Source organism: Aureobasidium melanogenum, assembly GCF_000721775.1.
Source record: "Aureobasidium melanogenum CBS 110374 unplaced genomic scaffold scaffold_41, whole genome shotgun sequence".
Taxonomy (NCBI): Eukaryota; Fungi; Ascomycota; class Dothideomycetes; order Dothideales; family Saccotheciaceae; genus Aureobasidium; species Aureobasidium melanogenum.
The window spans coordinates 14,662-27,650 of NW_024470093.1; the positions used below are offsets into that span (position 1 = coordinate 14,662).

General features: G+C 50.6%; 5 protein-coding genes across 5 annotated transcripts; 3 read left to right on the forward strand and 2 right to left on the reverse strand.

The window, feature by feature from the left end:
- Positions 1–203: 203 nt before the first annotated feature.
- Positions 204–1,316, forward strand: M437DRAFT_79410 (6-phosphogluconate dehydrogenase C-terminal domain-like protein; the record flags this gene model as incomplete). The annotated part of the gene is made up of 2 exons (XM_041027170.1): positions 204–1,076; positions 1,137–1,316. The coding sequence occupies 2 exons, from the start codon at positions 204–206 to the stop codon at positions 1,314–1,316; spliced, it is 1,053 nt and encodes a 350-aa protein (XP_040874954.1).
- Positions 1,317–1,352: 36 nt separating this feature from the next.
- On the reverse strand, positions 1,353–3,535 carry M437DRAFT_60598 (uncharacterized protein; the record flags this gene model as incomplete). Its single annotated transcript, XM_041023781.1, has 3 exons — positions 1,353–2,330; positions 2,391–3,229; positions 3,289–3,535. 3 exons carry the CDS (start codon positions 3,533–3,535, stop codon positions 1,353–1,355), a joined length of 2,064 nt encoding a protein of 687 aa, XP_040874955.1.
- Positions 3,536–3,841: 306 nt separating this feature from the next.
- M437DRAFT_60638 (class II aldolase) lies at positions 3,842–4,851 on the reverse strand (the record flags this gene model as incomplete). The annotated part of the gene is made up of 3 exons (XM_041023787.1): positions 3,842–3,922; positions 3,983–4,499; positions 4,565–4,851. 3 exons carry the CDS (start codon positions 4,849–4,851, stop codon positions 3,842–3,844), a joined length of 885 nt encoding a protein of 294 aa, XP_040874956.1.
- Positions 4,852–5,264: 413 nt separating this feature from the next.
- On the forward strand, positions 5,265–7,142 carry M437DRAFT_60599 (flavin-containing amine oxidoreductase; the record flags this gene model as incomplete). Its single annotated transcript, XM_041023782.1, has 2 exons — positions 5,265–6,026; positions 6,081–7,142. The coding sequence occupies 2 exons, from the start codon at positions 5,265–5,267 to the stop codon at positions 7,140–7,142; spliced, it is 1,824 nt and encodes a 607-aa protein (XP_040874957.1).
- A 1,859-nt stretch (positions 7,143–9,001) lies between these two features.
- Positions 9,002–12,672, forward strand: M437DRAFT_70395 (uncharacterized protein; the record flags this gene model as incomplete). Its single annotated transcript, XM_041025440.1, has 4 exons — positions 9,002–10,411; positions 10,461–11,334; positions 11,387–11,477; positions 11,529–12,672. 4 exons carry the CDS (start codon positions 9,002–9,004, stop codon positions 12,670–12,672), a joined length of 3,519 nt encoding a protein of 1,172 aa, XP_040874958.1.
- Positions 12,673–12,989: the final 317 nt, after the last annotated feature.

Consider the following 12,989-nt stretch of genomic DNA (forward strand, 5'->3'; position numbering starts at 1 on the left):
TCAGGATCAGCCTCGCCCCACTACTCCACAACGGTAGGCATCATGTTACACCAACAACAGCAGAGAAGCCCAGGGCAGATGATTCACCCACACTCGACATATAAGAGTCACATTGCTTGACTCTTTGTTTGCAGGCCAGAACATTACTCTCGGCTCCTTGTACCATCCAGGCAAGCAGATCTATTCTGCAACCAATATTGACGATGCCCGCCGCCAAACAAAATATCGAGAGGCCATGGCGCATTTTGCTCGTCGGCAGTGGCGGCGTTGGGACCATGGCATCTTACGCACTCGAGATTGGGGGCAAAGCTGAGGTGACTTCGGTGCTACGATCCACGTACGACATTGTCACGAAGCAAGGCTTCTCCATCGATTCTGTCGATCATGGGAGAGATATTCAAGGCTTCCGACCATCACACATCACTAAGACGGTCCCTGACATGACCACAAGCGACTCGAAACCATTCGACTACATAATTGTCGCGACAAAGAACATCCCAGACATCCCTCCAACAGTCAGCGACCTCATCGCGCCCGCTGTGACGCCAGGAGTCACATCAATTGTGCTCTTACAAAATGGATTGAACATTGAGCTTCCTCTGGTCGAGCGATTCCCTACGAATGTTATCCTCTCCGGTGTCTCACTGATTGGAGCAGCCGAAATCAATGGATCCATTAAGCACGATGAACCTGACTTCACAAGGCTAGGAGTCTTCCCAAATCAGACTGTCGATCTCGAAATAGCCAAAGCCTCGGCGCTGCACCTAATCGATGCATACAATGCAGGTGGTAAGGTTGAATGGATCTTTGATGAGGATGTATCTTTTTCGCGATGGCGAAAGCTCCTGTACAACGCTTCCTACAATGTCGTGGCAGCGCTCACAGGCATTGACGTTATTCGTATGAGGATGTCCCAGTTCATGATTGATGATCTGATCTATCCTCTGATTCGCGAGATTCGGGCAATCGCGATGGCGGCTGGTGTGGTCCTTCCGAAAGATCTGGAGCTTTTCTTTATCAAGTGCGACACCCATGAGGGCTTCTTCATGCCGAGCATGGGCCAGGACTGTCGCAAGGTTTGTGCCAATCTTGACCCACAGAGTTATGTGCGAAACCTTGACTGACTTTGTATGCAGGGAAACGCCATGGAAATTGACACCATCGTGGGAGCGCCGCTAAGAGAAGCTGATCGGCTTGGCGTGCCTGCCCCAACGCTGCGCACATGCTATAACCTGTTGCGTTCCTTGCAGTTAAAGGTCAAAGAGAACAAAGGCCTATGGACAGCTCGCTTCGAAGCAAAGAACCCGTACGCGTAGGCGAGCGGCCTTGTACTTGGATCCATAGGGAATATATCACGTCAGCATCAAGCAAAGTTGCTGACTTTCTACCATAACTCGCCATCTGCATCGATCGTCTGCAGCGTCAGCTACATTGTTAGTGCTTTCATGATCCCATGTCTCAAAGGCAAAGTTTCCTCCCGAGCTCATTGCATGATTCACGTTATATGCTTCTGCCTTTTCATACCATGTCCTCCAACGCTGTCGCGTTTGCTTGTCGCGTGCTTCACATGCCGCGATGAAAGCCGGCCAGAAGATTGGGGAGGCCTCGATATGATGAGCTGTTTTGAGTTGCTCCAGCTCTTCGAGATCCTGAAGAGCTGCGAGCACATTGCTCGCCAGATATAGCGATGGCAGATGGCGATATTGCTTCGCGAAGTATATCACGAGCGCGTGGTGGAATGCATTGGTTTGGCGCTTGACTAGACAAAACTCGTCCTCACTGAACAAGTGTGCTTTCTTCCCTAATTCTGTTTGCGCAGACCAATTCAGAATCTCCAGCTCAACGGATCGGCAAATTTCCTGTATTTCGATGGAATCTGCAGCGTCGGCATCGCAATCATTCGCGAGATAATCAAGGCGCAGAGCCACAGTCGCTCTCCGCAACAACACCAAAGCGCTTTGTGGTATCCCGTAAACAAATTCGCATGCTGTCATGTCTGGTATCGAGCTCTCGGTCATGTCAAGCCAGAGACCAGATCCACGTTCAAATGATGTAGCAAATTCGGCATTGCGAAGCGGCGACGTCACGGTAGACCTCTCAGCTGTTGGGGAACCTGTAGAGCTGCTATATTGATGCGATTCATTTGTAACAGAGGCATCGGCAACGGTCCACGGACGTGTCGCATCGTGAATGGTGCGTAAGTAGAAATAAATGCGATGTAGCGCCCGTGCTTTGTGAGAAAACCGGCTCTTGCGTTTCCGGACGTGGCGGATGATTTGCTCGCATCCGTCGAGATGTAGCGAGCAAGTCTCAGCTTCACCAGACGCGACCTACACGAAAGCATCAGCCTGCCTTGTTTGCATCATGCTGCAAGGGTACATTGTTATTACATCGACAGTGATCATGGTCAATGTTGCAGCGAGTAATTCTTTGTACTTTGGACGTGGAGTCATGTCGACTTCCTCATTGATGGCGCGATTCAAGAAGACGATAGCCCGACTACGGAAGTTGGAAGCTAGCTGTGTCCATTTCGGGATTTGCTGCAGATGCTGCGGGTCGTTGGCCATGTAGAAGGAGCTAACAGCCAATATGGCATTGAAAAGTGCCAGACGAACAGTGGTTGTCGATCCAATCAGAGTCAGCTCACCTGCAATTTGGACTGCCCTAGGCAAGTGGATTATCTTCCAAGGATTTTTAGGACTCTTGATAATGGCGAAAGTGTCAACAACCCGATACATATAGTTTGACAAGAGAACTTTGACGTCGTCTGATACTTGCATGACGGGCGTCGGCCAAGTGCCTAGATCCGGTGATTGACTGGAGACGGCGAGCTCTGCTGAGCTCGCAGTAGGGGACAAAACGGGGTTTGCATGCTCTTGTGACAGTGGATGTGGTGGCTGCCAAGATGGCGATGCTGGTGTTAGGTCGGCGACAAAAGCGTTGCCGTCAGTGGTTGTGACATTAGTGTCTTGTCCATCGTCAGCAACATCTTGAAAGGGTCCGTCGGTATGCTCGCTGCGGTCGGCTTCAGTCGACCGAGTCGAAGCAGGCGAATCATCCGTTGGGCACGGTGAGGCTAAGGTGTGTGATAAGCGCAGATGAGGCTCTACTGATGTTTCAAGGACCTGGAAGACAGAAAATGGCCCCAATTCGCCAGGAGCATTGCAAGCGTCGAGGTCAGCGATGTGACGCTCCACCTGATCCGACGCCAGCACTACAGGAAACGTATCTGGACAGAGATAGTCGATCAGCAGTTAAGACGACCCTGATCGCGGAGAGAATGCTCACTGGGCGAGATGAGGCGTCGACGAGCACCCTTCGTATTCAACGCCTGCACGCATAGGCTTGGGTCGCCACAGGTTGGACGAAGCCACTGCAACTGAGTGGCGTAGCCAGGACATTCTCGTCCAGAATCAGTGCAGCGGCGACATGAAGGCCGATGCTCGTCACACTTCCTCCTCCGAGCACGGCAGCCCCAACAGCCTGTGAATGTCTTGGTCCTCGACTTGTGTCGTTCTCGTGCCTGCTTGCTCATGATCAACCGACGCTCGGCAGAAGCTCGGCGAGAGGGTGGCTGAGGCAAGCGCGAAAAAGGCAAGAGACAGCGACCTCGACAGCGACCGCCTTCCACCTTTAAGAATGACAAACGCCTGTATCCTGCGCATGCCGTCGTCACGGCGCAGTCACACGATGCTTATCTTATTGTGATGGCTTGTCAATAGTACCGCCTCGGCTTTCACCTGCACACCATGTACGAAAATCGATTTATCTGCTTATCTGACAGCACCAACAGCAAGGTTTGAACTTTGCTGTTTTCACCAGTTTCACCCCTCACGGCACTCTACAAGCCGTTCGTGAGCTCGCCTCTGGACTTCCACACCTCAAACTCAAAGTCAGGCTGGAATTCGGTATACAAGGTAACCTAGCATTGCACAATCAGTTTTTGTTCCTCGCATGTTAAGAGCTGTCGGCGTGCACCTACCGGATCCGCGTTGACCTCGTGTGTAAACCGTGCTTCCTCCTCCCCAATAATTTTCTTTTCGTGTCCAGCAGCGTCAGCCATGATCTGAACCTCGCACGTCTTTTCCATCATGGTAAACAGGTATGCGGCTTCGTCAACGGTGGATCCGCACGTCAGCAGTCCGTGGTTCTGCAATATCATAGTTCTGCTCTGAGGACCGAGAGCCTCGGCGATTCTGACACTCTCTTCCTTGGCCAGTACCACTCCGCCAAATTGTTCGTACACCTCCTGGTTATTCCAAAGCAGACACGAATCCTGATTTATTATTTCGAGCCGCTTTCCGAACGCAGACCATGCCTTTCCTGCTGGAGAATGGCAATGGCAGGCCGCGTTGACGTCGGGTCGTGCCCTGTGTATGGCCGAATGGATCGCGAAGCCAGCTGCATTGACTGCAACTCTGTTGCCTCCCACAACTTGACCTTCTTCGTTGATCTGGACCATATCACTTGCTTTGAGCATGCCAAAATGGACACCCAAGCTGGAGCACTGAGTCAGTGACGCCATTCCTTCTTCGTCGTCTTGGAGTTGTGAACATCAACATACGGATTGATCCAGAACGTATCAGGTTGGACCGGGTCTCTCAGAGAGATATGACCAGCAGTACCTTCAGTAAAACCTTTGCGCGCGAAAACCCTGAACGCACCTGCCATATGCTCGAGCATCCATTGGCGCCTTGTCCAAGTATCTTCAATAATTGGGATTCCTTCGCAAGGGATACCACCGGATGCCAGCAACTGGAGGGCATTCGATGTCTGCTGTTTGTCTGGACGTTCAGCTACACTGCGTAGCTTGAGCGGGTCGTCAACAATTATGGTCGCGGTAGTCGTCATGTTTGCTGAAAGAACGACTGTGGTGGTGATTTGGTGACAGACCATGCAGGTCTATATCACTGTTCATGGAAGCTGACGCTGTCTCGCTTGAGGATCCGCCGGTCTTGGGAGAACAGCAAGCGTTGCCAGAGTGGGTCTGTTGAAACAGGTAACCGACAGCACTCTGAGCCAAACTATATTTGGATTGTCCATGTTAGGGCAGATCGCTATGAGTTGCCTTTTTGGTCACGTTCACCTATCCGCAGGTCGACCTTCCTCAAGCTGTGACCAGTCGACACGAACCATGCAATCGAGGCATACATCATATCAATCAGGTTCAGTCAGACCTTGATTGACTGTCATGCTTATTACGCTGGCAATTGCACCTCCAATTTGCTTGATAACTCTTCGCACTTTCTAACTCAATTGATCGAATGCCTTTCCATATCGCAGCTCTTGATCCCACCCCGGGACGCAGAGGTTACGTCGCTGCAGGTACACGAACCAGTGCTACCGACATCATCAATGTCACCGGTCAGGTTGGCTCTGCTGCTGATGGAACCATCCCGCCCGACTATGAGTCACAAATTCATCTGGCCTTGTTGAACTTGCGCAGAGTTTTAGCTGAAGGAGGTGCCACCATTGCCGATATTCTAAAGATCAATCTCTACATTGTCAACTACAATCCCGAGCAGAGATTGCACACTCGAATCCTCACCAATTGGCTTGCAGGTCATCGTCCGGCCTGCACGCTTGTCCCGGTGTCACAGCTTGCACATCCAGGATGGTTGTTCGAGATCGATGCTGTTGCAGCAAAGAAAAACGACCTCTCTACAGTCGCTTTGCAGACTACCAGATCGCTAGTTGCGAACCAATCGTCTGTCGATGTTATTATCATCGGTGCTGGTCTCGCAGGACTCAATGCGGCAACCAAGATCAAGGAGGCCGGGCTCTCCTGCATGGTCCTCGAAGCTCGTGATCGAGTTGGAGGCCGTACATGGAGCCAACCTCTCAGTGATGGACGCGGCATTGTGGAGCTAGGAGCAGCTTGGATCAATGACACGAATCAAACTGTGATGGCCGGACTTGCTCGAAAGTTTGGCCTTGAGCTGCTGGTGCAGAGCATCGATGGTGATTGTACATTGCAGGATGAAAATGGTCAAGTCTCGACCTTCAAATATGGTGATCTTCCTCAGGTATCTGCTGATCTCTTCGCTCAATTGTTGTGAACTCACTGCTGACCTCTTTAGCTTGGTGCGGCTGTACAGCGTGATATTGCGCAAATCCGTGATTGTACAGAAGCCGACAGTCAGAGCGTTGATTGTGCTAGGCCCAGAAACACAAATCTGGACACTATCACCTTTGCCACCTACCTCCGACAAAACGGAGCAAAAGGTGCTGCGTTGCAGACTGCCAGCATCTGGTGTCGGGCCATGCTCGGACGCGAGCCGGAGGACGTTTCTGCACTATTCTTCCTGAACTATTGCAAGTCTGGCGGCGGCCTACTCAACATGCGCAATGATGGTAAAGGGGGCGCTCAAGCTTTGAGAGTGCGACAAGGAACCCAGTCATTCTCCAAGGGTCTTGCGGCTGAGCTTGGCCCCGGCGTTGTGCACTTGTCTACCCCTGTACACGCCATTCAACAGGTTGAAGGCCGCATGGCACTCGTCCACACGGGAAGTCGAGTGGTCGTCGCACGCAAAGTCATCACCACTGTTCCACCCGCAGCGCTCAAGCATGTCAATTTCTTCCCACCACTACCCAGGGACAAGCAAGTACTTATCGATTCATTCCGCTTTGGCTTCTACCGCAAGGTCATGGGAGTCTTCACGGAACCCTTTTGGCTAAAGAAAAGCCATTGTGGCTTGACTCAATCTTTCAATGGCCCTTCCTCCGTCATGAGAGACAGCAGCAGCCCAGCTGATGGTAAGTGGGTTCTTACTTGCTTCATGACATCAAATACAGGCGCTGCTTGGGCGGCGCTGCCGCAAGCAGAAGCGCACGAGCAATTACTGTCTCAAATCTGCAAACTGTACGACTCGCCCGAAGCACGCGACCTGTTTGTCGAGTTCATCAGTTCATCGTGGGACAAAGACCCTTTGACGGGTGGTGGTTGCCCAGCCGCATCGCTCTCTCCAGGTGTGCTTGACTCGGTCGGACATACGCTTAGAGAACCGTTTGGCCTGGTTCATTTTGCGGGCACCGAGACGGCTGCAGAGTGGAAAGGGTACATGGAAGGAGCTTCCAGAAGCGGACAACGAGCTGCGAACGAGGTTCTCGCCGATCTACTCTCGCCAGTTGCAAAATTGTGAACCGTCAATGTTGTTTCGGTGGTGGCGGTGAGGTGGAAGTTTGCATGTTCACAAAAACAGACCGAATATGCCTCAAGCAATGTAGGAATTCTAGAAATCGAGATTTTTGCTATGGGTTGCCTCTGTCATATTGTCCATGGCTCTCAATTCCCGCCAGAAGTTCCAAGGTCCTGGATTTGGGCTTGAGAATGGGAGTGTTTATCTTGCTATGAGTTAATGCTTCTATGCACTATACCGCGATCGAAATCAAGAGACTAGAGCCAAAGAAAGGCCCCTTCAAGCTGTGCCACGAACCATCTGGTAAGTGCGAATGCGTGGTTGCTCATCCGCAACCCAATCTTGGAGAAGAGACCCAATCCGATCGTACGTGTTGTCGTCAGTTGCGCCACATTCGACGTCAGCGATACCTGTATCCTTGTCGAAGGCCGAAAGGACAAAGCTATCTTCGATGGTCTTAAGCTTGGATAGATTTCTGTTCTCGAATTGTTCTCTTGTGGTGGAAAGAGAAACACGGAGTTGGATTTGTACCATGTTGGATTTTGATCAAGGTAAAATGATGATGATATCTATGTTTTACCACAGATGCGAAACGAACAAGATATCACCTGTTCGCTCAGAGTGGTCGGGGAGCTGAGAAGATACTATAAATGGGGACGCGCAAAGGATATATAAGTTTGATGACTCCAGGCAGCAGCTATGACGATGCAGGATCTGCAGGCTCTCGGGATTGGCAGCAGCCGAGCTAACATACAAGTAATGCTGCAGTTCGACTTGGACTTGAACATTCGACAAGTCATGGTTTCTTGAGAAAACTTATTCCAAATCAATCAATGACTCCGAAGAATCAGATAGGTTTTGCATGGACAAAATCGGCCCAAAACTATGACTGTCATGGTGCATTGTTAGTATCCGCATTGTTAGTAACAAAGCTTTAAGATTCTCGAATGCCGGACGCATAGCTATGGCAGATAGGTCAGCTATAATAAGGATCAAGCTTTTGCCCCAGATTGTCTAGCCATGTGTACAGTCGGTAGTTGCAACTGCGTCGGCAAGACCGACTGTTATGAACTCGGGCTGTGTGCCCGTTGGAAAGTGGCCTGTGAACTGACAAGCTTTAATTGCTTATGCTTGGCAGGGCAGAGTTCTTCCAATTGCGTCTTATAGTTAGGCGTGCGGACGGAGGGATGTTCGACCATATAGGCTCTCCAATGCTCTACTCAAGGGCCTAATAGTTATTATAAGGATGTGATCAATCAGACGATTAGCTTGCTAGAGAGGTTTTAGATGAGTAGCATTCTCGAAGCTTGACTCCTGGCGCGTTCCCCGGCTTGGCGAGGCTTGACACCGCGGCTCCGCTTGGGGAATAGCTTGGCAGAAGGTTTTGCCCCGTGCATGTCTGTGGAAATCACTGACAACTCCTTGCAGGCTAGTGCGCGCGTTCGGACTCGGAGACTGAGTGGTCCGGCTCTTCAGCCGCACTTCTTGGAACTCGTTTCCCAATAGAACAAGAAGGTCTACCTTTACGCACTGCCATTAGTTCTTCGTTCCGCCAATGAGCTGAGCCCTGTCACCGTTCCCAGCTTGAGCCTCACGTCTCGCTGGTACACTTCTCTCAAATTACATGGCGTTCTCCAGCTATGCCCAGTCCAAAAACGGTCAGGCGAAAGACATCTGGATCATATCAAGCCGGCCAGCTGAAGCAGCACCTGACTCCAGGCACTCAATAAACATGCAATTGATTCATACATAAGTATAGCGAGGGTCATGTACCACTTTCTCAACCATCAAAGTGACTTTCTTTCTTGACATTGCTTCAGCTTTGAAGCGTCCACTCATTTGTATTGTTTTTATTATTCAGGATGGTCAAGAACCGCTCAATTCTGGGCAGCCTTGCTCTGGGCTTGACTGCCTACGCTTCTGCCAGAGAGGTGGGCTTCAATTCGACATCCCCTGGTGTTTATACCAACCACACGACTACCACAGTCATCACCCAAAATGCAGCTTCCATTTCTGAGTCCGTCAGCCTCGCTGGTGCTGTCGATCTGGACGTCATTTCCGGCAGCATTTCGTCTATTGAGGTTACAAACAACCCCTCTTTCGTTACTCTCGCGCAGCAGCCAAGCACAACTACTACGTTGATTGCCGGGACCATTGCTGCCAACTCGTCTCCTGTCGGTTTGCAAACAGTAGTCGTCACTTCGACAGTCCCCGCCTGTGCTCCTGGGTCCACGGTCACCGATACATCCTCTGTTAGCCCAAATGTCAATGGCCAAGCTCCTTTCGCCCTGGCAGCATCATCAACCCTATCTGCATCGTATGCCGCATCAACTCTTCTTCCAGCAGTTCACTGGGACTATCCCGTAGATGACATTCACAATTTGGCACCTTCGAACAGTTCCAATCTTTATTACTCTTCTGACGGTGTCTCTGATCCTTCTATCCAGCACCTCTATGCTTCTCTTTCGACCACGATGATGTACGAGTCTGTTGTCTTGGACCACTCATCATTTGTGGCAAATACTTCGTGCTCCAATGATGGCATCATGGTCACTTTCTCGTCTTCTGAAGCTTTCAACTTCGCGTCAAGCACCTGGTCCGCCTCTTCTTCTGCTTTCGTTCTCGTCACTTACACGGACGGATGTCACGGTTCATCCGATCAGCAACGAACTTTCTGGTTGATTGATGCCTTGGAGACTTTGGCAGACTCTCTGTCTATCTTAGCCAAGGTTGAGACCGAGCTTGCCGTCGAAAGCGCCCTGCACGAGGTTGACTTACAATGGGGTACATACTATCCTGCCAGCAACTCTACCCAGAATCTCACTTCTAGCAACGGCTCTGGTTCTGCCATTTCTGGGTCTTCCTCCGGATCGTCGAATGGCGGTACCAGTTCTTCGTTCTCTGGATCCTCGCAAGGTTCGTCAAACAACTCGAGCTTGCCGTCTTCGGGGTCGGGATCATCCTCTGGAGCAAACAACACAACCACAGGTACTACTGGCGGCTCAGCTTGTGGCAACGCACCTTCATCCACGATTGATGGCCTCCCCGCGGCAAACTGTGGTGATTCTAACTTTGACGCTGAGCTTGACAACGCTATTGGTTATCTGGGGTTCAATTCTGCATCGGATGATGGGTCAAGCCTCGCAGACTTCCTGCCTGATGCTTCGGTAGACTCAAGTGACCTGACCGACGCTGAGAATAGCGCGCAGTTGTCCAGACGCTCTGTCATGCTCGAGAAGCGGCGGTTCAATCTCTTCAAAGCGATCGTACATGTAAGCAACTGGAAGATGACGCACGTACCGAGATGCTGACTCCACACAGACTGTGGTAAAGGTGACTAAAACTGTTGTACATGTCACGACTGCCCCTATTCGTCTTGTCGCCACAGGTATCCGCCATATTCCAGTTGTTGGAGACTTCATTGCAAAGCAGACTGAGCTCGATCCTTCAATCAGTGGCTCTAAGGACTTCAATTTTGGACCCGACGCGACTGCTGACTCACCCTGGGGCAAAGCGGCAGAGATCTACTCAAAGAGCAAGACATCAGCATCAGGCACTGCCAGCGCAGACGCGACCATTTACTGTGTTGGTTGTGGCGTCAAGGGCCATGTCGCCATGGCAGGGCAGGCAAAGTTCAACGTCCTCGATGGCCTTCATGGACTTAGTGCTAATCTCAACGCCAACCTCGAAGCCGGAGTCAACCTCGGTCTAGTTGCTCACGCTCAATATTCGGATACCAAGACCAAGGCCTTGATCAGAGCGCCTCTTCCCGAAGTTGGTGTTGCGGTCAAGGGTGTCTTTTCTGCTGGTGTATATCTGAGTGTTGACGCTGTCAGCACTGTCGATGTTGCAGCCGAAGGAGAAGCACTCGTGGGCGTTGTCATGACCATTCCTAACTTCCAAGCAACTCTTGATCTGTTCAACCAAGATGGAGCGAGCAAGTCTGGCGTCACTGGCTTTACTCCCACTTTCGAGAAGCGATTTGAAGCTAGCGGTAAAGTCGCTGCTTCTGTCAAATTGGCTCTGCCCATTGCAATCAACTGTGGCTTCGAGATCCCCGCCATCAGCCTGAAGAGAGCCATCGCGCTCATCGAACAGCCCAGTCTCTACGGCAATCTTACAGTCGCCGCAAGCACCGCAAATGTCGCACCGGCAAGTGACACTTGCAACAATGGCATCGAGTATTTTGCCAATCGTAAGTGATACGTATAATGCAAGGTTTTGTGCAAGCGCTAACTTTCGACAAGTTCAAAACGATGTCAACTTTGACTTCCTCGGTCTGAAGACTTTCACCTTGAATCACTACGACTCTCCTCCTCTCTTGCAGGGCTGCAAGACGTAAGTGATCTGATGCTCACAGTCGAAATTGTCACAGCTAATGATTCCTAGCTTCGGACCAAGCACGTCAGCCACTTCTGACAATGCTTCGGCGACCACAGACAATGCTTCTGCAACCACAGACAATGCTTCTGCAACAACTGATAATGCTTCTGCGACTACGGATAAAGCTTCGGCGACTACTGATAATGCTTCGGCGACTACTGATAATGCTTCCGCAACTACAGACGATGCTTCTGCAACAACTGATCATGCTTCGGCCACTACTGGAGATGTCTCTGCACCCACTGGAAACGCTGCAGCAACCACTGGAGACGCTGCAGCAATTACCGGAGCGGCAACGCCCACAACTGATGCTGAAACCCCTAGCGATCAGTCAAGCATGCCAACAGCAACAAAAGACTCCACCTCCGACCCGACAGTGACACCCGACCTTTCCACCACTGAAAGCGAGCGCCGTCGCTCTGTCTTCTTCCGTCGTGACAATTCCACCACGTCTGCGTCTGGTGACGATGAGGAAGTCATGGCTGATGATACTGAAGATACATTCGATGATACAGACAACGCCGACGAGACGGATGATGTAGTCTCTGACGACTCAAGTGCTGCTGATGGTGCTGAGTTTGAAGATGATGCCAATGACGCACTTTCTCTTTCCGCCGACCAGCAGTCCGAAGACGGCATCACTTTCAACACTCTGATTGATATACAAAACACTTTCCAGATTGTTCCAGGCACCGATGGAAATCTATACACGAGCAGTTTGACCCCTGGATCTCCGAGTGACGCTGGGCTATTTGCAGAGTCACAGGGTATCATTGTTGGTGACGATGAGGAGCGCGTCCTTCACTACTACCCCGATGAAATGGCGACCTACAACGTGAGTCGAATCGGGCTCAGCTTGGAGGTTCCCAAGACTGCTGATGCTATCGCCCTGTCGCCAATCGACTACGACGATGCGAGCGACACGGCATCCGCATACTTTGCGGTGTCAACCAAGCAGGATGTTTATAGTCTGGTCTTGTGCGACTTTAGTAATGGCGCTGACGGCAAGATTTTCATTATCAACGATGAGTCCGGCTTGGACTCTCTCCAAAACAACACGAACATCAAGTACACCGTCACTGGAGCTCCCGTCCAGGCTTGTTACCCGTTGGCAATTGTCTCTGGCGGAAATGGTACCGTCTCATCATAGAGATCATGAGCAACCAGACGCAAAAGATATCTTTTCTTTATCATATGATTTTTTCTTACTTACAGATCTCTTTTCTCTTACTCAAAATTTCCTTTATTCTCGCCACTGATCTTGGAGAACTTACGTTGTTCAAGGATTTCAAACATCTCTTTGGTCTTACTATTTTTACTATACTTCATGTATCATACCTAAAACTTCCTAGCTACCTTACCAAGTAGTTTTGCTATCTCGGAGAGATAGCAATTTGATAATCTTCTCTATACTATACTAGTTCTTAGGTTCTTTCTCTTAACTTAGAACAATCGCACAACGATCAG